The sequence below is a fragment of the Hirundo rustica genome, chromosome 17 (genome assembly GCF_015227805.2).
Source record: "Hirundo rustica isolate bHirRus1 chromosome 17, bHirRus1.pri.v3, whole genome shotgun sequence".
Taxonomy (NCBI): Eukaryota; Metazoa; Chordata; class Aves; order Passeriformes; family Hirundinidae; genus Hirundo; species Hirundo rustica.
The window spans coordinates 13,901,040-13,924,404 of NC_053466.1; the positions used below are offsets into that span (position 1 = coordinate 13,901,040).

At 60.9% G+C, this 23,365-nt stretch overlaps 1 protein-coding gene across 2 annotated transcripts; it reads right to left on the minus strand.

The window, feature by feature from the left end:
* Positions 1 to 404: 404 nt before the first annotated feature.
* SMTN (smoothelin) lies at positions 405 to 22,139 on the minus strand. 2 transcript variants are annotated; one of them, XM_058422815.1, is made up of 21 exons: positions 21,968 to 22,139; positions 16,832 to 16,992; positions 16,496 to 16,589; positions 16,324 to 16,402; positions 15,947 to 16,230; positions 14,424 to 14,526; positions 14,046 to 14,263; positions 13,867 to 13,930; positions 12,575 to 12,673; positions 11,723 to 12,052; positions 10,697 to 10,800; positions 8,581 to 8,697; positions 7,417 to 7,575; positions 7,250 to 7,325; positions 6,822 to 6,986; positions 6,230 to 6,292; positions 6,003 to 6,060; positions 5,502 to 5,672; positions 5,289 to 5,409; positions 5,066 to 5,217; positions 405 to 1,324 (listed from the first exon to the last, which is right to left on the minus strand). In XM_058422815.1, exons 1-21 carry the CDS (start codon positions 22,016 to 22,018, stop codon positions 1,174 to 1,176), a joined length of 2,820 nt encoding a protein of 939 aa, XP_058278798.1. In that variant the 5' UTR covers positions 22,019 to 22,139; the 3' UTR covers positions 405 to 1,173. The 2 variants fall into 2 exon arrangements, with proteins under 2 accessions (XP_058278798.1, XP_058278799.1); XM_058422816.1 differs by having other exon boundaries at positions 14,046 to 14,251; positions 21,968 to 22,138.
* Between the last annotated feature and the right edge of the window lie 1,226 nt (positions 22,140 to 23,365).

The following is a 23,365-nucleotide window of genomic DNA, read 5'->3' on the forward strand; positions in this document are numbered from 1 at the left end:
TGGGATGAGCTGCTCTCACAGGGTGCAGGGGGATGGGCATGAGCCCATGACCGAGTCCTGCAGCACTGAACCAAAGCCCCATGGCTGCACTGGCCCAGTGGGGACAGCTGGCCCTCAGCTAGGGAAGGAAGTGGGGCACAGCTACACTTGACCACAGCCTTGCTGGCCATCCACGGGTGATCATTTCCCTGTGCCAGGCCTGGGGTAATGGGGGGCAGTCAGGGTGGCTCAGCTATGGACATCATCAATGAGGCTAGGAGCAGTACATGCCCCAGTGTCCCTCCAGGCTCAGTAAGCAGTTGAGTTGCAGGTAGAGGGGCCAGCAGCAGCTGGACTGCCAGCATTCCCCAAGCACTGTGGTGTGCAATATGCCACAGCAGAAGGACCTGAGCCAGAGGCATTGCCCTAGATATACCTTTATTATCTGGCTGGTGTTGGTACACGTGTCAGCACGGGTGTAGAGATGTGATAGAGGGGCGAGCGGTGCTGAGCACGTGGGTGCCCTGAGCTGGAGAGGAGAGTGGGGGGTGGTTGTCCCAGCTTGCTCCATTTGCCTTGCACTCCCCTGGGACCCTTTGCCACTGCCCCCTCCCCAGGTGCCCCCAATGTGGAAGTGCCCCAGGTGCACGTGGAGGTTGGAAGCGGGGTGTTGGCACGTTGTGGAGCTGTCCCCAGGGAGCTGACAACAAGCAGGGCCTGCAGTGGGCTGAGAGGCTTCCTGTAGGGGGCCAAAGGAACCACTGACAGGTGCTGCTTGCAGGATGTATCACGACCCCGGCTGGACTGCACAGCCCTGCTCAGCCACAGACCCACAAGGTGGCCCAAGTCTGAGAATACAGCTGTGCCTGGGCTCCCCCAGGGACACAGGGATGATGCCTGCAGGGCAAATAATTCCTGGAGAACAAATAACTTAAAAGGCTGGAGCATGGGGGGCAAGCCAAGGTGGGAGCATCCCCAGCAGCATCCACCTGGCTCTGCCCACGGGTCAGCCCACAGCTGGCTGAGGCAGAAGCAGCTCTGCCAAGGCAGAGGTGTGGGGGTGCCCTGGGTAGAAGAGTTCTCCTGTCCCCAGTGCCACACCCATGGCCCCCCAGATCCCCCCAGGCAAGCAGCTCCCTTGCCTGCAGGCAGCTCTAGGATGAGGGCAGCAGTGGGGAGTGGGCAGGACAGGCTCTAGCACTCTTTCTGCCGCATGCGCAACTCGTGGCGACGCAGGTGGTTATAGAGGGACTGCACATAGGTGAAGACGCACTTGGCGTCAGGCTTCTTCCCCATGATCATCATGTCTTCCACCTCCACCAGCGGCACGCAATCCACCAGCGTCCTGCAGAGATGAAGCCTTCAGCATGGCCTCAAGGCAGGCTGCCCCATGTGGGGGGCTGGGATGGGCACCCCACACTGCCCAGGGCCTGCTGGTGTGGGCACTGCTGCCCTCAGACCTGCTGAGCTCCTTTCACAAACCTCCCATCCCACCCTGGTACCCACAGTCCTTCTGCTTCTGACACTGGGAAGAGCACATGCTGTCTGCCCTGGGAGGTGCCTGCCCCAGGGCAGGGGTTGCCTGTCTGCATCCTTTGCTTCCCTGGGTACTCTTTGTCCCACTTCTTGGTGCTGGCAGTCATCCCCTGCTAAAGCCGTGCCCACCCTCCTCCTCTTGCTCTTCCAGCTGATGCTAATGGCCTCTACAGAGAGCCCAGCCTGGCTGCAGGTGTCTGCTGTGCCCCTGCCTCAAACCCTACCAAGTGGTTTCAGGGAAAGCAGGGGGTGAGTCTTGGTTACATGCTGCCCCTTACTCCTGCCTCAAGCCCTGGCCCTGGTCTTCTGCCTTCCCCCAAGCCCTGCCAGCCTGGCTGCCTGCCTTGCCCTGGACTGGAGCCTAGGGGCTGCCTGCTTCAGGCCCAGCACACCGTACTGCTGGAGTGGGCCCTGCCCTGCCTCAGGTCACTCAGCCTGGCCTATCCTCCTCTCCCTGCCCCACCACAGTGCAGGGTCCATGCAGGACCCGCTCCAGCAGCTATCAGTCTTGCGGTGCCCAGGCAGCTCAGCTGTGGTTATGTCCCCATAGTAGCCTTGGGGCTCTGCTGCTGCCCTTTTGGTGGGGTTGCCCACTCTGCCTAACCAGCCATCCAGTTCCCTAGGCCATGTCTCTCCCCAAGTCAGGGCTCCCTGGGTGCTTGAAGGGACTGACAACATGATTAGGAGTTACAATGACAACCAAGAAGAGCATGGAAGGGATCTGGCCACCTCTCATCCTCTCCTTTCTACTGGGAGAGAAGGGGTGGGGGGCACAGAAGCAGCCCTGCCACTGCTGCTAACCATCCTGGCCCTGACCGCACCCCTACCAGGCACTGCTCCCCCTTCAGGCTGCTGGCTGGAGCAAGGGCTGCACTGGCACTGCGAGTGGTGCTGACACAAACTGACAGTACCTGCTGTCACCATGACCACATCAGCTGATTTGGCCTGGGCCACTCAAGGTTCTGCCCCAAGGCTCTGGGTGCACAAGGAGGACATCCCAAGACAGGGCTCTGCCCCCAAAGACAGGGTGCACAAGGAGAGTCTGAACTCTATGCTTGCCACCCACTGTGACAACACCCTCAGCCCACCAAGTTCTGTACCTCCCCTCCTCCCTCCTGCAGTAGCCCCACTGCACATGTGGGCCCTCTAGAACAGCCCAACCCCAAGGAGTGACCCCAGCCAGTGCCAGCCCCTGGAAAGCATCAGGGCCCAGCAGAGCCCCCCACCCTGGGTCCCATGGCCCCAGCCATCCCATCAGTGGGCTCCAAGCCCACAGCCTGGCTGGCACCAGCCCCACCTTATGATTTGGCCACTGTGGGAATGGGGGTGATGCTTGGGGCCTTGGGAAAGCCCTTGCCACTGCCAGCCTGGCTCGGGGGTTAACGGTGGAGCAATGGCAGCACACAGAGAATGGCTCTGCCCTTATAAAGCCATTGTTTGGGCCCTGGTGTGCCAGCACTGTGCAGAGCCAGGGGAGCCGCAGCTCTAGCACCAGCCAGGATGCCCTGAGACAGGCACAAACACTGCAGGACAAGGCAGGACCTGAGCTTTGAGTCACATTTTCCAGGCTCCTGCTTCTGCCCATATATGAGCAGGCAGCATCTCGGAGCTGGGCATGCACCCTGGGGCAGGGGAATAAGGCAGCAAGTGGAAGCAGTGATGCTGCAGCATCCTGGGGGGCGACCCACACTCAGGCAGCACCACTCAGAACACTCTGAGTGGCATTGCCAGCAGATGATCCCTGGGTCAGGCTCAGCCATGGGGGCAGAGCTCTGTTCTAACTACTTCCTTCCCCACAGCTGGAGAGCAAATAGCACTCCAGGGTGACACAGTCCCCTCTGCACAAACCTCCACAGGCACTACTCCAGAAGGCCAGAGCCCAGCCAGCTGTCTCTGCCCAGCTTCTGCTGGGCCCTGTCTGGCACCGCCAGGACTCGCCCCTCACCCAACCAGCATCCCCCAGCCTCATCCGCAGCCGAGGCAGTCAGTTCCCTGCTGAGCCCTGGTGGTGGGGGCATGGGCAGGTACTTGGAGGGGAAGATTCTCACCATCGGTCCTGGGGGGGCTGACAATGGGCTACGACTTTTTGGTTTTTACCAGCCCCTTCTGGACCAGGCAGCGATAGAATTCCTGAATGTATGTGTACACACACTTCCAATCTGGCTCGCGCATCCGGACCATGTCCTCCACGTCCAGCAACTGTGGACAGTCCGCGTGCTTCCTGGGTGCAGGGAGAGAGAGGGGCAAGCCAGTGACCGCAGCCGAGTCAGGGAGGGGAGGAAGAGAAAACAAGAGACACAGATCAGTGCAGTTCCCATCCCACTGGCAGCTGCTCCGCTCTGGCATGCTCTGGGGATGCATGATGCAGGGGCAGGAGGGCTCCGGGCACCCCATGCCAAGGCCATTCAGTGATATTGGGGGGGCATAAGCAAAGGGGAAAGGGGCAGGTGAGTGGCGTGGAGAGGCGTGAAGTCCAGAGGAAAAGACAGATGGAAGAGGAGGAGGAGTAGGAGGACGAGTGAGGTGTTTTGGTGCGCCAGGTGCTCAGGGAGCGGGTTCCAGAGTGGAGCGGCACTCTATATAGCTCCTATATAGACCTGCTGGGAGGATGGGGGGGGGCGCAAGCCCAGCCCTCCTGCCCAGCTCCACTTGGAACCACGCAGCACAGCCCTGGTGCAGGAAGCTCGGGAGAGGACGCTCACAAGAGCTGGAGGAGGAGGAAGGATGAGAGGCCACCTGGCTTTCAGGCCGGAGAGATCGATGGCTCTCTCAAGTCCGCGCACCAGTTTCCCAATTAAGGCAAAAAATCCATTAACAGGAGCGCCAAGAGCCAGGACCGTAGCCCCTTTCTCGCTCCACCAAACAGCACCACGGCACCCTGGGAGCTTGCAGGAGTCCCCATCTCACCCCGCCACCTTGGACATCAGCAGGATGGGACCCCCACCCCCAGCCCTGCCCACCCTGGCAGGGTGCCGGAGGAGAGAAATGGGTTGGTGGGAGAGAGACAGAAGGAAGGAGAGAGGGGCTGGCTGCCAGCTCTCCAGCTGGGTGCACTCCCATCTCTCAGCACCCAGGAAAACCAGAAGCAAAAAGGGAAGGGAAGAAACTGGAGAAGCTGCAACGGTGTTTGTGCCCCTACAACTGTGAAAGGAGGCACCTGGCATAGGCAAACCCTGCTCCCCCCACAGGCTGCAGTCCCACACCTGGTACCCCAGGATGGAATGTACTGCCTGAAGCCAGATGGGCTCATGGAGCTGCTGCTCTGCCTTTGGGTGCTCTGCCCCACACTCAAGAACCCAGACCCCATACCCACCCTTGCCACACCAGACTGGGCTGCACTGGCCTCTTGTGACTCTGCCCACAGAGCTGCTGCTTGCCCCCACAGCGCCTAACCTTGTTGCATTGCATGGGGAAAGTGACACCTACAGGCACCCACCTCCAGCACCATCACCTCCACCATCACCTCCCACGCCCCAGAAGCGAGCAAGAGAGCCACCCCAAGCCACTCAAAGCCATCCCAAGCCCCTACGATGGCAAGAGAGGTACGTACTCTGCAGAAGAGAAGGCCACCTCAAAGTTTTGGCGGCGGTTCTGGGGTGTCAGCTTACTGTAGTCAAAAGCATCGGGGAAGAAATTGTGGACCAAGGCACAGAAGGCCATGCCATCACTCCAGCTGGATGAGAAGTTCTGGATGTCCACATGCTGAGAGAGCAACAGAGTTACCAAGGGACAGAGTGACTGGCTTTGGGACAGGAAGAGGAGGTAGCACCCACCTCATAACCCCGGGTCTTGGCTCTGCACCAGTCCAGCAACATCTGCTTGATACTGTTGGCATTAGGCACACCAAAGCTGGAGGAGCGCTGCACGGTGGTCTGTGATGCTGCAGGGTTTGAACTGTAGCAGGAAACATGGGGTGTTATCCATAGCTGCAGGGTGTTGTTATTTGTGCAGCACTCACTGCCCTGGCCAGCTTGCCCCAGCCTCACCTCCCACCCTCCTTCTGCAGCTTCTCCATCATGGCCTTGCGTGCCTGTGAGGCCGATGTCTTGGGCAGGCTCTGAGCCTTCATCAGTTCCTTCTTCTTCTCCGCCTGACGCCGCTCCAGCGCAGCCAGGCTGCTCTGCCGAGAAGCACTCTCATCCTCACGGTCAAAAATGCTGGGGAAGAGACAGGCAATGCTAAAGGGGCTGTGGGCAGCCCAGGGGAGGGCAATCAGTGGTCACAGCCCATGGCCAGCCCTGGAACTTTGGAGACTTCCATGTCCCTGAGACAGAAGACAGGTGGCTTAAGGTCCTCAGCTGGCAGAGCTATCGCTGTGCTTACGGAAGGACCCATGAGAACCGCTGAACACAGTGGATATACCCCAAGGACCAGGAGGCTTTGGGGTCACTTTTGCATGGGGACACTGCAAGCGGGACAGAGGGTTTGTGCAAGCAGATGAGTGACAGGGACCGTGTGGGGCTGTCCCCACAGCCACGTCTGCTCACCTGCCTGTCTTTTTGGATGAGGAGCTGTAGGATGATTTGGTTTGAACAAAAGTGCCATCTGCAGAGAGAGAGGAAGGAGAGAGAGGCCTTGAGCAGGAGCTGAGGGCAGCTGTGCCAGGCAGGCAGAACTCTGCCTGCACCAAGGCAGCAACGGCTCAGCAGCAGCGGTGCCCCAGGGTTACACCCTGAGAATGCTGTGAGGAAAGGGCAGGAAAAAAGAGTCTTACTGTCTGATCTCTTCATATAACTCGACTCCATGGTTGTAGTACGGGAGGTCTTGGTGCCATCACCTGCAGGGACAAAGCAACGGGAACTGCTGGGCTGGGAGCAGCAGCACCCACAGACACACTCACGGACACCTGCTGCTGCCAAGCACTTTCGCACCCAGGCAGTGCAACAGGGAGAAGTCCCAGGTGGTAGAGCTATGGGCATGGCAGGCAGAGGGAGAACAGAGGCAAGCGCAAAGCAGCAGGGAGCTGGGGCATCCCTCAGCCTCTGCAGCCACTCAGCTTGAGCCACCCAGAGACTGAGAGAGCAGGGGTATAAGAGACAAGACAGGCCAAAGGTACAGATGAGGCCCTGCCATCCTGACAGGGTTGGAGTTTCAGAGGGAAGTCACCAGAGCAGAACCCTTAATTATCCCCAGGCAGGCTCTGGGCAAGCCAGAGACTCAGCTCTGAAACAGTCCTGCTCCCAGCATAGTCAAGCCAGACTCAGGACAGGCAGTGAATGGCAAAGGAGCTGTGGTGGTAGAGCACTGGGAAGGATTCTGCAAGGCCACCAAAGGACTGGCACACCCCCACCCGGCCCAGCCCATACTAGACTGGATGAGACGCTCAGTCTTGGTGACGGTGCTGCGTGCTGAGCCATCGGCTGACTGAGCGCTTTGCGTGGTGGTGGTCTCTGTGGCATGGCCAGCCCTGCCTGCCACAGACTGGCTCCTAGCCTCTTGCAGCCGCTGGTCCCGCTCCTTCTCCTGCTGGTCTGCAAACACAAGTGGGAGATGGCATCAGCAGGGAGGTGGGGTGGAGGGCATGGTTCCTGCCATACCAGGGGTCCTGCAGCTGCTGCTGGCCCACAACTGGTTCGTGGGAAGGATGATGTCCTGGACCTCGCAAAACGGGGGGGGGCAACAGAGGACCCAGCACACACCCTATTGCTTCCCCATGGTTGGAGAGCTCCACTTCAGCACATATATTGCCACTACCACTACTCTGACCCCAGCAGGGGTCACCATCCCCGAGTACCTCGCTTGCGCTGGCGAAGCTCCCGCATGGCATTTCGAATCAGCCGTCGCTCTTCAAAGTCTGTTGTCCGATCCAGCTGCAGGAGGGGGAAGTCATCATTAGTCTTCTGCCATCAGCCTGAGGTCCCTTTACCTTCTTGCAGGAGCCCAAACCAGAGGAAGAGGTACCATCTTATCCAGTACGTCCTGATCCTCAATCTTGCTCAGCTCCTCGATGCTCAGCTTGCTCCTTCTCTCCATCTCCCTCACTTGCACCTTCTCCGTGCCATTGGGGAGCTCTGGTTCCCGCCTTGGTGCCTGGTGCTGCTCCACCACCTCTGGCTCCGTCTGCAAGGGCATCACCATGCAGCTGAGCCCCAGCCAGCTTGGCCACCCCCCACCTCTTCTCAGGGTCCAGACCCTCATCACCCTGACACCTGCCCAGTGCTACAGACAGTGAGGATCTTGGAGAGCATGTGCCACATGAGGCCTAAGTGCTCTCAGCTGGTGGGATGCCGCAAGCATCTGCAGCGCCCAAGGCAGGCAGGGGAGCATGACAATCTGCAGTACCCCATGTCCCAGGAGGGCCCAGCAGTCCTTCTCTTCCTTCCAGTCTGGCTGCCATAGTAACTCCAAATCCTCCCTGCTCCTTGGTAGGAGGTGGCTGGGACCCCCAGCAGGCAGGAACTGTCCAGGGCTCTGGGCTGGGCAGGGGCTGTTACCCAGCAGTGGGCAAGGTGCTGGCAAGGCCAGTGTACACCATTAGCAGCACAGAGATTTCCATGGAATTAAGGGATTTAGTGTCGAGAAGAGCGTGTGCAGAAGATCAAGAGCCTTCTCCCGCATCCCTGCCAAGATCTAGGCCAGTTCAGGCCCTGCCCGAGCACAGCCAGGACGCCAAGTCCCTTTCAGCACAACCCCCCAGCAATGCATAGCAGGCAGTGGGCCAGGCCCGGAATAGGGCACAGAGGCACCAGGAATGACAGAGTGGGGCCAGAGCAGCCACGCACACACCTGGCCCCATCCTGCATTCTGTGACCCAGTAACAGATCCATGACAAAGCCACTGGCAGGAGCTGACGCTGCCCACATGCACCCATGCCCCCACCTGTGCCTGGTACTATGGTGGGGGCAAGACAGCTGCCTGCAGCCTCCCACCTGGCACACTGGGAATGCAAAACAGGTGGGTGCACAGCCCCGCCACAGTAAGCCCAGGGAGTGGCAAATCCCCGTGGTGCCATGTCTCCATGCACCACTGCCACAGTCACGCCTTGTGCCAGGGCCACAGACACCCCCAAGGGCCTGGTGACACCCTCCCTTTCCCCTGTCATGGGGCAGGGCTGCCCACACTCACGCTGCTGTTGCTTCGGGAGAGATGCAGGGCCGATTGCTGGCGCGTACTGGAGAAAATGGGTGGGTGGGCCACAGGGCCACTGGGCTCCTCAGTGCCCTCAAAGTGGGCGCAAGGGTCCTGTGCTTCCAGAAAGAGGGTGCTGATGTCCTCCCTGAGGGGTGCCTGCAGCCCTGGTGCCAGCAGATCAAGGCAGCGGCCCAGGCGCCCCAGTTCTGCCCGCAACTCCAGGTGCTCCTGCTCCAACGTCTGCAGTGCCTGCTCCAGTGCCTGCACTCGCTGCAGAGCCCGCTCCAGTTGCCCTTCTACTGCCCCCCAGAAGGCCACCAGCTCCTGCTGCAGCTCTGCCAGCTCAGCCACCCCAGCCTGCACCAGCCCCTCCAAGCTGAGCCCTGGCATGGCGGCAGTGCAGGAGCTGCGGTGAGCCCCGCTCAGCTGTCCTCTGCCCTTTATAGGGGCCCAGGCACCCCCGCGGCTGGAGGCTGGCCCGCTCCCTGCCTGTGGGCTATTCTAGTCCCAGCAGCCGGGGGTCCCGTGCAGGGGTGCTGAGCCAGGCACCACACTTGGCAGTGCATCCGGCTGTGGGACCAGATGGCTCAGCAAGAGGAGCCCTGCGAGTGCCCCCCTGCCCCCCCCGCCCCCCCCCCCCAGGCTGCAGGGCCAGATACCAGCCTGGGAGCTGTGGGACGAAGTGCTGGGGGCCAGCCCTGACCACTGCGGTGCAGGGTGAGTGAAAAGGCCAACCACTGCTGCGTTCTTTTGCCAAAGTGCCTTCCCACTCTGGGCCAGCATCACCCACAGCACATCTCCAGCCCCACAATGGCATCGGTGCAAGGGCCTTGGTCACAGCATGGATTTTAGTCTTCATATCCCCGTGACGCCCAATGCCTGCCCCAGCACCCCACCAATGAGAAGACACGTCGCCGTGGCTACTTCCTCCAGGTGCCTGCAGCCCGCTGGCCCTCTGACCAAGCCCTACCTGGCAGGGTTGCCAGCACCACGGCCTTATCCTCCTCCCTGCCCACCGGGAGCATACCTGTGTCCTGCCAGGCAGCCAATGGGTCTCAGGCCCCCCACCTCGCTGGACAGACCCACTAATACCTTAATAAAAGCTGACAAGTGCTTGGGCCAAACCTGCCCAAGTGCATTAGCACAGGGAAGTCACTCCACCGCAGCCAGGACCTGCTGGCAGGTGTGGGCAGCACCTGTGGGCACTGCCAGCCTCATGCTGGCCAGGGCTGGGCTGAGGATGGGGTGAAGCCAGTGGTACCACAGCCACCAGTATGCCCCAGACCACAGGTGGCACCACAGGCAGTGACACAGGCCACCCACAGTGCTATTCCTGCAGAGGCAGCCAGGAGTGCACAGGGCCGTGAGTGAGACAGAGCCATGTTTGACATCCTGGCTCCTGCCAAGGCAGCACACAGGCGCCTCACATTACCCTAGATGGGCAGGAGCAGATTGAAGCCCTTGAAGGGCTGTCTCCTGTGTGCACCCAGTTCCAGGGTGGCCACAGCCTGCTCTCCCTGCAAGACACTGCAGAAGGGTTGTTTTTCCAGGTTATTTTTTCCAGTTGCACCCAAGAATCCCTCCTCAGTGGGCTGAGGCTTTGGGCACTCTCCATTCAGGATGGCATAGCAGGAACAGGCAAGACCCCAACCCACAGCTCCAGGGTGCTTTAGACCTTTGAAGAGTACCCCCTCCAAGGCAGGCTCCCCAGACATGGCCAAGGTCCACCCCCAGGAGAAAAAAAACCAGATGAGTGGGTGGCAATGGGTTTTCCCCTGAGCTGCTGCCACCCTTGAAGGCATTTAAAACAGAGTGAGACCCACAAAAGACTCTTTGTCCCCCTCCACCCACCTCCCCAAGTGTCTGAGTACATGGTGGCACAGTCCAGAGTTCAGGGGGCTCATGTGGGGCTGTGCAACCATACACGAAGTCCAGGGTCTCTCGATGAAAAAAACCCTACCAAAACAAAAGCATCAACCAAAACCAGACAGAGCCTCTGGAGCATGTTGCCTACACTAACTCCTAGGTTCCTGGTCCCCACCCCAAGCCCTGGAGCTGCCAGGCAATGGCCAGGTGGGGCACAGCTCCACAGACCCCCCTGGGCACTCACCTTGGTGACATTGCTGCTGACACTGCTGATGTTGCAGATGCTGCTGACACTGCTGGGGATGGTGGTGATGCGGATGGGGGTGCTCCGCAGACCCAGAGTCACCTCTGCAAGGGGAGCAAGAGGCATGTGGGGTCTGACCCAGCCCACAGACTCAGCTCCATAGCTGGGGAGTGGTTCTGACTGGGTTATCTGCCTGCCCCACATCCTACCCTGACAGTGAGCACTGAGCTCTGGCACAGGAAAAGGGCTTTGGGGGCAAGCAAGAGATGGGGAAGTTGAGACTCCTCACTGCCCTGGCTTATCATCCTCCCCAAGGAAGGGCACTGTCTGCAGGGCTTCAGCTGGAGCCAAGACCCCCCAGTGAGAAGGATGACCACAGGAGCCAGACACATCTGTGGGCCAGCAGGGTTGGGGCAGGGCTGGAACAGACGAGGTGCAGCAGAGGAATGGGACAGAGCAGGATGGCGTGGACTCCCCTGAACCAGCAGGTCAGGGGGGAGAGGATGGGGCAAGGCTGCAGGGGCAGGGCAGGGATTGGGGAATGACCCCGAATATAAACACGGTAAGACAGTGGGGCTGGGGACAGGCTGCAGGGCCAGATGGTCTCCCCAAACTGAGATCCCCCAAGCAGGCTAATATGAGGGTTACCAGGCACACTTTGTTTTGGAAGCACCTGAGCTCAGCCTCTGTGCTGTCAGCACTCAAATGCCACTACTGCCAATCAGCACCCACCTGGCCTGGCTCAGCCTGCCCACCTCCACCTGCCCATTTGCGCTCACCATCTGTCAGCGCCCGACTGCCCACTGGCACCCACCTGCTCCGCTGCCCAGCTGTCCTGTAGTGCTTACAGCCCGGCGGATGTCCGTCCCCCCGTGCTGCCCACCTTCCTCAGAGATCCCCACCTTTTCCAGTCCCACCTCCCCGCACGACACCCATGCCCACCGCCCCTACGGCGTCAAGCCTCACGACAGACGCCATCCGCCCACTGGACCTGTCCCGCACACCCCGTAGCCCATCCGTGCGCACCTGCCCGCTGGCTGCCGGGGGTGGCCGTGATGCGGGGCGCCAGGGGCTGCACGCGCCCATCCTTGATCTCGATGGTGAAGAAGGTCTTCATGGCGTCGAGGCGGGAACCGGCGAGGCGCGGGGCCGGGCGCTGCTCTGCGCCGCCGCCGCCGTCGCCCCGCGCGTTTTGAGCGGGCGCCGGCGGGGCCGTGCGGGGCCCCCGCTGCCATTGGGCGGCCGCGGTCCCGGCCCGCCCCCCCGCATCACCCGCCCCCGCCGGCCCGAACCGCTGCGCGCGCTCCCGCACCGAGCCGGCGGCGGGGGATGCGGGGGGTCCGGCGGGGCGCGGCGCTGCGGAGAGGGGCGCGGGGTCACCGGCCTGCGGCCGCCCACGCGTGTCCCCGCCAGGACTTGGCCCCGTGCATGCGGCGCCCCGCGGTGTCCCCCGCGATACGCGCTGCCCCCCATCCTGGGGTGCCCCCTGCGATGCACGCAACCCTCCTAGGTTACCCACATGACGTACGATGCCCCCGGAGTGCCTGACTATGCACGCGATCCCCCACGGTGCTCACGGGACGTATTGCTGCTCCCCGGAGATCCCATCATACGCCCAGCGTTTCCCAGGGTGGTAGCAGCCCCTCAAAGCCCCTCTGCTCCCTCCCCCCACTGCTGCCGGATGCTTGTGCACATGGATGGGAGGGAGGATGGGAGGGAGGATGGGAGGGAGGGAGGGAGGATGGGCAGGAAACAAAAGAGCAGGTGGGCAGCCAGCGGCATCCCAGCACTGCGGAGCTCCACACCTGCCCAGGCTCCAGCAGGGACATCCCGCCACAGGGAAGCAGAGAATGGAGGAAGCTGCCACCAGGATCTTACCCGTTGGGCCAGCCAGGCAAAGGGAGGAGGGTGCCAGCTCCCACCGGTGAGTATTCAGGCGAGCCGGGGTCCCCATTACCTCCTGGGTGGGTACTGATGCTTGGGAAGAGACAGGACAGGGAAGGAATGACACAAAAGGAGCAGAGGGTGAGCATGGCACAGGTGCTGTTGGCATCCCCCTGCTACAGCACAGCACCCTGCAGTCTGCCTCCCCATCACTCCACACTCCCCAGAGCTTAGTGCCAAAATCCATCAGCACTTGTAGGCTGCCCTGCACCCCAGGCATGGGCTCCATCCTGCAATGCAAAACCCCACTGCAGAGGAGGGTAGGCTCCATACCCAGCAGTGCAGCAGGGGTCCCCTGGGGTCTGTGTTGAAAGGTTGGGATCACCCCTGTCCTCACCAGGCCCTGGCACACCACTGGCTCTGGAGAGACGTTGAGGGAGCCAGGTGGCTCAGCCTTCAAGAGTGCATGCAGGGCTCTGCCCTGGGGCTGGAGTAATTGATGCCCATGGAGGGAGGGGTGCTCAATTTCTCCTCAGAACCCAGATTTGAGCCCCCTGTGAGGCAAGGGAAGGTCAGATCCTGCACACTTCTCTCTACCCCAGGGCTGTGCCATACTGCAACCCACCACTCCTAGCATCTTCCCAGGGCTTCTTCCTTCCCAGGAGCCAGCAGACTCCAGGGACTCCTCAGAGGGACAGCAACCTCCGCCTGCCAGGGCAGAACCCCTGACCCTGGAAGCAGGGCTGCTTTTTGGTTTTTCCCTATTTCCTCTTGGCACAGCCACGGGGATGGTCTTCCCAGCAGCAGGAAGAAGGCAACTGCTGGCCACTGGAATACCTCAGGGCTGTGGGGAGGCCCTGCAGGGTGCTGGGTCTGGGGTGGGGGTGGTCAAAGCCAACGGTGCACAGCTCCTAGCCTTATTGGGACAAAGAATGCAAAAGGCCAGGGTTTGCTACTGGCATCGATTCCCTTTCATGGCCCTGCAGTAACCCGGCCAGAGTGGGAGCCCCAGTAAACAGCCCGCCTGGCACCCAATTCCCTGGCTGGGGTGGGCATTGCCACTACTTGGCTAGGCAGCAATCGGCCCCCCGCTAAGGGTGACCTTTGGCCAGGCCGTGTCCTGCACTCACATTCCTGGCCCAGCACATGCAGGCGGGAGTCATGTCCCCAGGGCTCCCCGGGATGTACATGCTGCAGGACAGGGAAGTGGGGGGGCCCTGGGGCATCACTGCCCAGCTGGCAGGGTGCCACAGCTCTCATGTCACCCCCCTCAGAGCTTCACTTACCCACTGAGAGCCTCTTGTGTCTCCCACCTGGCCCCAGCACCTGGCAGTTCACCCCAACATGAAGCTGTGGGAGTAGAGGGGCAGAATACTCAGCTAGGGGTTACATGCAGTCCCCCCCTTAAGCTGCCTTCCCCCACAGACTGCCAGCCCTGGGCAAGGAGGGCAGTGGCACCCAGTACCTGGCTGCCAGAACTGGGCTGGCCTGGGATGAGTTGCTCCCCTGTAGGGCTTTGCACTACACTGGGCTCTGGGGCGCTGACAGGGCTGCCCAGGTTCTCTTCCTTCCAGGCTGCCTGGGGCTGCCCCTGCTGCAGGTCCTCACCACCATCCTCAGGCTCTGGATTTGGCTCTGGGGGTGGCTGCAGCTCCAGTAGCACAAGGGTCCCTGAAACCACAGCTGTGGGTAAGAAGAGGCTCTGCTTGGGAAGCCTGCAGCTGCCTGCAACGCATCCCTACTCTGGGTATGCCCTCAGTCATCCTGCAGCTGGCCAGGCACAGCTCTGGTCCCAGGCACACACCTAGACAGGACTTTGCCATAGATATTGGTGGGGACTCACCCTGAACACTGGGTTTCTGGGGGTCTCCTGCCTGCTGGCTGCACAGCTTCTGCATCCCAGCTGGGACACGCTCCTGCTCCACCCCATCCTCTCGCGTGCAGGCCTGGGGAGAACACAACCAGCCCCGCTCCAGTCTCTGACTGGTCCACCACGGCCCATTCCAGCCAGGGACGCATAGGCTGTGGTCTCTTCCCATTCTGGGGAATTGACATCTGCTGGGAATTGCACAGGGGTCACAGCAAGAGGCTCACAAGTGTCCCCACACCCTGCTGCATCCTATGGGCAGGGAGGGAGACAGTGTCTAGTGAAGGGGGACCCGAAACCTGCCCCATGCCTCCAACCCAGGCACTCCAGGGCTCCGTGATGCAGGGAAAACCCAGTTTTACATTACTCTGCCCCTGTCTGTAGCACCTGCAGCTCTGCTTGGCAAATGATGAAATATTCTGGACACAGGACCACACACAGGTGACAGATGTGTCTCTGACATAAGTCTGAGCAGGGCTAAGGTGTCCTGGTGTCACCTAGGGAACAAGGTGCCAGTCCTGGCTGTGCCAATGCCTCTAGCAGCACCATGACTCTAGGGCAGGGGAGACAAAGAGGGGCCCGTACCCTGAGGGGGCACAGGGGAACCAGGCCTCAAACCCAAGAATGGAAATGGCCTTGGGTTTGTAGTCATCAGCCAGACCAAGCGGAACAGCCTTCTCAGCTGCTCAGTGATGTCCCAGCCCAGCCAGGGCTTGGGGGCAGCATGCCAACACATCCAGATGGGGAGGCAGACAATGCTGAAAGGTGGCACAAGGCCACATCCCTTTGGCAGTCTCCTGCTATGGCCCTGGGGCAGGCAGAGGAAGAAGCAGGGCTGGACAGAGGCAAGTGGGGGAACCCACGCCCTCTCACCTGGCTGTGGGTACACCCACTGCTTCTCCTCTTCCCACTCCCACCCTCAAAGGGCAACCCTGCAGGGTTGGGTGCAGAGATCTCCTACCACCACAATCTCGGCAGGGTCATCCCTGCTGCACTGAAAACCCCAGCTTGTGCTCATTACTTCCAGCTCTACACACTAGCTTATCCTTCCCTCATCCACAAAGCCCCCAGCTTCACTCCAGAATGAGCCCTGGCCCCTCAAAGGCTGGCAGGAACAGCCGTCAGGAGAGAGGGGACAGGGAATCAAGGTTTCTACCCATGCAAGGGAACTGCTGCAGGAGAGATGAATGGCTGTTGCCTCCCAAGAGCCCCATCGTCAAGAACTGGAGCAGAGATGGGTGTACTACACACATCAAGGGGCTCCCAGATCCCCATCAGGTTGCATCCTTGGTAGAAGCCCAAGGGGCACCCTGGCCTGAGGCCCCAGCCCCTGCTCACCAATTCTGGAGCCATGCTGGCACAGCCCAGCCATGTTTCCCCTGTCCCCAAAGACCTCTGCCCCACCTAGAGCTCTGTGCTCCAGACAGGCTGGCACAGGAACCCCAGGAAAGGGTGAAATCCCGAGCAGTCCCACCCCCTGCAGTGCTCTACACACTCACCGCTGAGCCTTCGGCCTCCTGGGCAGGGGGCTCCTCCACAGGCTCCCCGTACCCACTCTCCTCTGGCCCGGTCAGTGCCAGCTCTGCATCGTCCTGCTGGCTGTTCTCCCCGCTCTTGTCTGTGCCTGGAGGCTTGGTGCTGTCCTCGCCACAGCCCTCTTCACTCTCAGTAAGGGCTGGTGTTTCAGCATTGTCCCTCTGGACAATTTTTGTTTCCCCAGGCACAGTGGGGGCCTTGCTGCCAACCCTCCGGCTGCTCTGCACATTCCCAGCCAGGGTCGCAGCTGGATGGGAGCAAAGATGGTGTTCAGGAAGGAGCTGCCCGCATCCCAGACTCTCCAGGGCATCCACCCCAGAACATGGGAATTGTGCCTCACCTTCAATCTCCTCTGCCCGCAGCTTACGGATGGCAGCTCGGATCAGCTTGCGCTCCTCATACTCACCCGCTGCCCGCAGCTGTAAGAGGGAAGGTCCCAGGAAAGAAGCAGGGTCAGCTCCGGCACAAGTTCCATCCCAGCAAACAGTCTGCCCTGGCACAGGGTCGCTCACCAGTTTTGTCAGTTCCTCCACGCTGGTGATAGGTTCGAGCTGCTCAGACAAGGCAGCCAGGGCTGCCTGCTGCTCCTCTTCCAGGCGCCGGGACCTGAGCAGGGTGAAAGCGGTGGCCATCTGCGAGCTGTCATGGGCACTTGTGAACACAGCCCCCTTGTGAGCAGCTGGCAGACCCAGGTAACAGGCCCCACCATACACCAAGATGCTCAGTGCCAGGCTGCTCCCACCCTCACGTTCACTCAAATCTGTCCCAGCCACAGAGGGGCCAGGTACCACAGCCCCCATCTCTCACGGGAGCGGCAGGGAATGACCCCAGCTCCCAAGAGGACTCACTGTGGCCAGTTCTCCTTGTTGTCCTGTCGGTGGCTGCTGCGTTCTGGGCGGAAGCGCTTGGATGCCAGTGTCTCCTCGTCCCGCTCCAACTCCTGCCGCTGCAGCTCCCGGATAGCCGAGCGGATGCGGCGCCGCTCGGCCAGGTCCAGTGTGGCCTCCAGCTGGGTGCACAAGGCAGGGCTCAACACTGGCTCTGGCCACTGAGCCTCTGTCTCAGCCCTGGTGCCACCCTCTGCCACACCACCATGTGCTGCCCACGCTCCGGACAAAGGCGCTGTGTGTGGCACCCACATGCCCAGTGCACGCTGCTGGGCAGTGCCAGGCCCTGTGGGAAGTGGGCAGGGCCCCCCCCCGAGGCAGGGTGCTGGGACCAGCCATGGTGAGGAAGGGCTGTCATGCCACCACCGAGACCTCCAGTCACGTAAAGGTCAAAGAGACTAGCATGTGAAATGAACACCCACCAGTGGTCCTGCTGCCTGCAAGGGTTGCTGCCCTGCAGCTCTGCCCCTCCCAGTGCCACCAGCTCTGGAATGAGTCCTCCTACCCACGCCAGCCCTTCCTGCAGCAAAAGGACAGAAGAGACCATTCTCTTTCCTTCACGTGTTCCCCAGGAGGTGCTGGTTGAAAGGGCCTCAGCATCCCACCAAGGGGTCATCTTGTCCACCCTGCAGCCCTCTCCACCGTCATCCACTGCTAGTGGATGGCAGGCAGCTCTTGCTACCAAATCCATGAGTGGGATCTGTCCTAAATCCAAGTCCAACCCTTTATGTGCGGGAAGCACAGCCACAACTCTGTCACAAATGCCCCCCATGAACATCTCACAGGTGCTCCAGGTGCTCCTCAGCCCACCCAAGGCCAGCATCTGGCATGGGCACCCAGAGCTGCTCCCCCTCTTTCAGAGCAGGTCACATCCCAGCCCTACTACCAGCTCCAGTTTTTCCAGAGGGCCATGAACACACTTCCTGATGTTCAAGGTGCAGAAAGCAGCCAGATGTGCAGTGAAAGGCCAGCCAGGGCAGGCATGGCCCCACTATCCTCCTACTGTCCTGCTGTAGGACATCAAGACTGCCCTGATACCGGGAACCCAGGAGGCAATTTCCCATGCAGCTCACTAAAAATAAATCCCATGACCAACAGCAGCTGCTGTCAGCATTAAGCCCCATCCTGCTGGGAGAAGCCATAGCTGTGTCACAGGACAAAATCAGTCCCTTCCCTTCCTGTCACATGGGCCACTGATAGGCCACCCATCCAGGCTCTCCGGGTTCCGCCGCAGCAGGGATCCAGGGTCAGTCCCTTGAGTGGACCTGAATGGAGCCACACCGGGGGTCCCACACCACCACCTGTATGCAGACTTCTCTGCAGAAACCTTGAGAAGCTACTGCCCTTTGCCCTCTCTGCTTGGAGTTTGGAGATATGGGAGGGTATTCCCATCTTAGTGAAGTTAGCAAGCACAGAGATGCCGTGTGCTACCCAGAAGCAGCCAAAACCGTGGTCCTCCAACTCTTGTCAGCTGCAAAGCCCAGCTGGGAACATTATCCTTCCCCAGCTGGAAGATCCCTGTGGTTGGGATTACCAACCCCTAGGGCAGACCAACTCTAAAAATACGCACAACCTCTGGGGGAGCTGCCTGGAGCCAGGGTGCTCTTTCCCTCCCACCCCAGCAGCCCCCACCATGCCAGCAGGCAGTACCATCCCTTTCAGCATCCTGGCCACAGCTGAGGCCTGCATACCTCTGGGCTTTTATCCAGAGCAGACACCTCTGCCACCACAAGGCCAGGGAAGCGGCTGGGAAAAGCAGGAGCCACAGCACTGCCAGAGCAGTGGGGAATGTTGGAGAGAAAACCAGCTCCTCCGTCCTCATGGGCCTCTCATTTCCCGTCTGCCCCAGATGGCTGCCGGCATCCCAAGGATGCCACTACAGTGGGGACACCTACTACCAGGACAAAGGCGTTGTCCAGCAGCAATGTCAGCCACCCTGGCCAGCCAGGAGGCCGGCTCCCTGCAAACAGGGCAGCATCGATGGGCTGGGAAGTGGGGTAATTTGGTTCAGCTCAAAATGAGGGGCTGGAGGCAGAGCTTTGCGGTAAGGACAGCTCTCCCTGCAGCCATCCAAAGGCTCTGAGGACAGGAAAACAGTCCTCAACTGCATATTAGGTGGCCAAGGCCTTGGCCCTTCCCTACATAAGCTGCTTGCAGTGAGTGGCTTGGTCCCAGCACCTGGGTCAGGGCAGTGGGGAAGGTGGGGGGAGGGAGGAGAAGGGGCACACACAGAGCAGCTGCAGAGGTTGTGAGTGCCAGGAAAGGGGGACACAATGAGACACCACACCTGCAAACCATGGTGCAGGAAACCTGCTGGCACCGATGTGTGATGTGTGACACCCATGTACCAGCTCTGGGGTCTGCCTTACCCAGGAGGCTCCAGCTGGGACCTGACCTGCACCCAGATCCTGGAAGGCTTCTCCCCACAGGACAAACAGCAGGGTAGGAGAAAATGCTTTATTCCAAGTCCATGTCAGCAGGGAGCTGGGATGAGGCAAATGAGCAGCTTTGGAAGCTCTGTAGCCAGTGGCAGGGGAAAGCATGACGGAAACCACAACAGCTGCAAAGGGACCAAGGAGCCCAACCCTGCCAGCACAGGCAGGCTCAGGGATCACCACATGGCAGGGGCCCCAAGGGCCCTGCCCAGCTGCTAGCAAATTAATGGTTTCAAGCAAACACCCTCCTCAGCACACAGAATGCCTTTGTGAAAGGGCACTGGCACAACAACCATAGGCTGCTTCTCCACTGGTGCCCAACACAGCAGTGCTCAGAGCCCTGGTACAATGGGCAGCTCCTCCAGGAGGGCTGCAGTTAGCCCAGCATCCATCCGGCTCTTTGGAGTGCGGGAGCACATGGCACTTTGGAGGCTGAAGCCTGGCCACAGGGAAACCACTTTGGGACATCGGATAAGCCTGGCACATCAAGCACCTCCTACAACTCCATGCTTCACTCTCAGCTTTGGAAAGAGCCATGGGGAGCATGGCTGCGCCCCCGGCAGAGGAAAGTCGGAAGGACACTGGATGACAGGGACATGGCAGGGATGCAGTGCTTCTCAGGGCCATTAAAGATTTGCCAAAGGCTACTAGGTATAAGAAGAAGGGGATCTCATGGCAGTGACTTTCCTAGCTCAAGCCTGCCCTGCCTCTGTCTCAAAAGGTATTTACATCCTCCTTAATTAACCAGACTAAGAGCTGGAGGGGCTGGAAGAGGGAACCATTCTCCAGCTCAAGGCCAGCAGACCTCAGCCTGGAGCTCAGTACAGCTGTGAATGCTCAATCTCTTGCTTCTGAACATCCACCTAAGGGCCACCCTGCAGTAGCACGCACCCTATCCCCCACAGCTCCCTCCTCTGGCTTCTCCAAGCCCTTGGTCACCTTTATGCCGCACCATTGGTTCATCCCAACTGGCCTCCCAGCGAAAGGGATACCAGTGGGCAGCTGGGGAGGGAATCATATGGATCATACGGGAGGAGCTGCAGGGCAGAGGTTCCCTGGCAGCTCCCAGCCCAGCCAGCACAGGAGTGAGGGGTCTGCAGGGACCTCCTCAAGTTCCCCAGCCTCCTTCTTCCAGTTTCTCTGGAGGCATCAGATGCTGCTGCCTAGGTGTCACTTGGGAGAAATGAGGAGAAGCAAGGCAGAGTGGAGGGCTGGGGAGAGCAGAGAAGAAGGGAGGAAGCAGTGGGAGAGGCAGTTTTCCCTTATATGGACTAATCCTCTTCCAGCTCAGTGGAGCCAAAAACCTAACCAGAAGAAAAATAATTCCTTCCTTGCCTCACGTCAGCTCAGATGAGCTTCCCTAGCCTGTGCCACACAGCATAGGGAGATGTGGGTCACAAGCACACTGCTCTGGTGAGGCAAAACCTCAGCATGTTAAAGAAAAAGAGTCCATAGAAGCAGCGCTTGCTGCAGGATCAGACCCACCTCCCTGGGCTGGCCAGACACCAGGAACCCATCACCACTCCTGGGGCTCCAACTCAGATCAGAGACCTCGGCTGGAACATGGCAGAGTTGGAGCACTGGCAGGATGGGGAGACACCCGGACCACCCATCCCCAAACCTCTGGATGGGTGGTCCGCTAGCCCCGACATCACCCCACGAGAATCAAGTGGGCTCCTCAGCTGGAACCACAGGCAGGTCTGCGTGTCGTCACTCAGAGCTGGCTGAGGGTGGCAGGACAGGAGGCTCAGCTGGGGGCAGCCCCCGTGCCGACCCACGGCACAGCCCTCACTTCCCGCCGGCATCCCGACTCTTTCCTGTTCCAGCAGACCTTCCCGGCTGACTCAGCTTCCTGCCGTGACCATTCCCCATCGCCGGCACGGGCCAGCCAGCACAGCCCTAGCCCTGGGATCCCCCAAAGCCGGGCAATTGTAGGGGCTTCCCGGGACACCAGCCCCGGCTAAGTACCCGGAGTCCCGTCTCCGGGACACGGAGGCCCTCGTCCTCCAGAGCCCACTGGCCGCGGCAGCGCACGACGGCTGCTGTCGCTCCTGAGGCAGTGCGTGCTCCGCTCGGTGCCCCACAAGCCGCCGCGCAGGAGGGAATGGATGCAAAGCCATGTCGGCAGAGCCCGGGAAGTGCGTCTGGCACGGCGCCAGCCCCCGGCAGTGCGGGAGCCCGCAAGGGGAAAGCGGGGAGCAGGGAACTGTGCCGGCATCGGGGAACGATTCTCCGGGATCCGCCGGCCGAGAAGATGGAGCCGGTACAGGCGGTACGGCCGGGCATGGTTGCGAGCAAAGGGCCAAGCACGACCACAGCAGCGGAGCCAGAGCCTTCGGAATCGCCGGAGCAGACCGCGGACTCGTGCTGGAGCTCACCCTGGCCCAGAGCCCGAGCCGAGCTAGCGCGGGTCCTTCCAGATGCTGCCGACTGGGACCAGCGCTGGGTCTCCAGCGCTACATCCGCTCCCAGACATGGCTCCGGAATCCCCAGGCCAAGCGACAGATCCGAGGCCCGCTCGGTCCCGTTCTGCCCGCGCCTGGGACAGCAGCCCCCAGCCCGGGGAGTTCAAGGATCCGAGGCACCTCCAGGCACGATCTACCCCCGGAACCGCCGAGGGCGCGCACCGTACCCCGAGCCGCGGAGCGGCCGCGGGACTCACCAGCTTCCGCAGCGCTCCCTCGTCCATCCCAAGGAAGCTCTCCTGGGACATCCTGCCCGTCGGGCCCGCGCTACTGCGGCCGGTACTCGGTGGCGGCCGAGACAACAAAGTGCGGCCGAGGCGGTGCGGCTCCGCGCTGGGTTCGACACCGCTCCCGCTCCCGTTCGTGCTCCCGGCAGCGCCGCCGCCCTGCCGCTTCCCGCCGCCCCGCCCCGCTGCCGCCAGCCCAGCCCGGCCCCGCCCCGCCAGACCTGCGGGTCCCGTACCCCGGTGCCTAGCCCTGTCCTAGCACCGTGCACCGGCACCGAGACGAGCCGCCGTGCCGTGCCGTGCCGTGCCGGACTCACTCCCGTCCCGGTCCCCATGCCGGAGCCGGTGTAGCAGAAGTCGGGTCTGGCCGACTTGGGATGGCACCCCAGGGTGTATCGCTGCCCGCAGTGTTCCTGAGCCCCCCGGCTTGCGGGATGCGGGGCACAGAGCCAATCAGCACCTCCTGCCCAGAGGCACTTCCCACCGGGCCCGGGGAATCACACCATGGGATGCCCCTGCATGCACTGGGGAGCTGTTTGAGCTGCTCCCTGACACTGCTGCAGGATTAATGCCCAGGACAACCCCAAAAACTTGCGAGGCCTCCCTGGGGATGTGTTGTCCCCCACCACATGGTCCCACCGCTCGCTCCAACTCAGAAGCTGCTTGTGGTGTCCACGTCCTTATATCCTGTCCCAGGTCCCAGAAGGCAATGCCGGGACAGCCAAGCCCTGGTGTCTCGCTGTAGAGAAGTTCACTGGAGACCTGCAGTTGAAATGCAGCTCTGCTCTACAGAGGACAAACTTGTTGGGGCTCGATCTTGTTTCTGGGCAAAAGCCAGAAGTATACCCTGGAGAGGACTAAGTATCTGACGTAACCCAGAGGTGCTGTGGATTCTGCAAAGCAGGCAGCTGCTGTCTGCTTCAAGCTCCTAAGTGAGGGGGAGAGGTGCTGCTCCCTGCCTTGATGGGCAACCCAGAGATCAAAGGCCTTCTCCAGAGGAGGTCACTGAGATTAAGTTCACTGCTCTTCTGGAACTTTCCAGCAATCTGGAAGATGGATGGGATGGAGCAGGAGCACAAGATCATCTGACACGGGGAAGGACCCCACCACTGTTGGCCAGAAAGATGGTGTGTGGTAGAGATGCCTAGAAGGTCCAGCAGTTTCCATACTGGAAGTGTTGGTTCAAATGTCTCACTTCAGGCCTGTTTGGCAGGGTGGGTCTCCAGCTGCGCTGGCGTCCCAGAGCCCTCTGCTCCCCTAGGTTCCTCAGCAGCTCTCCACTCTCCAGGCCTGAGAAGCACTGGCCTCCACTGGAGCATGACAGCCCCTGCCCAAGCAACTATGCTAAAGCCAACCCTCCAAGCGCTG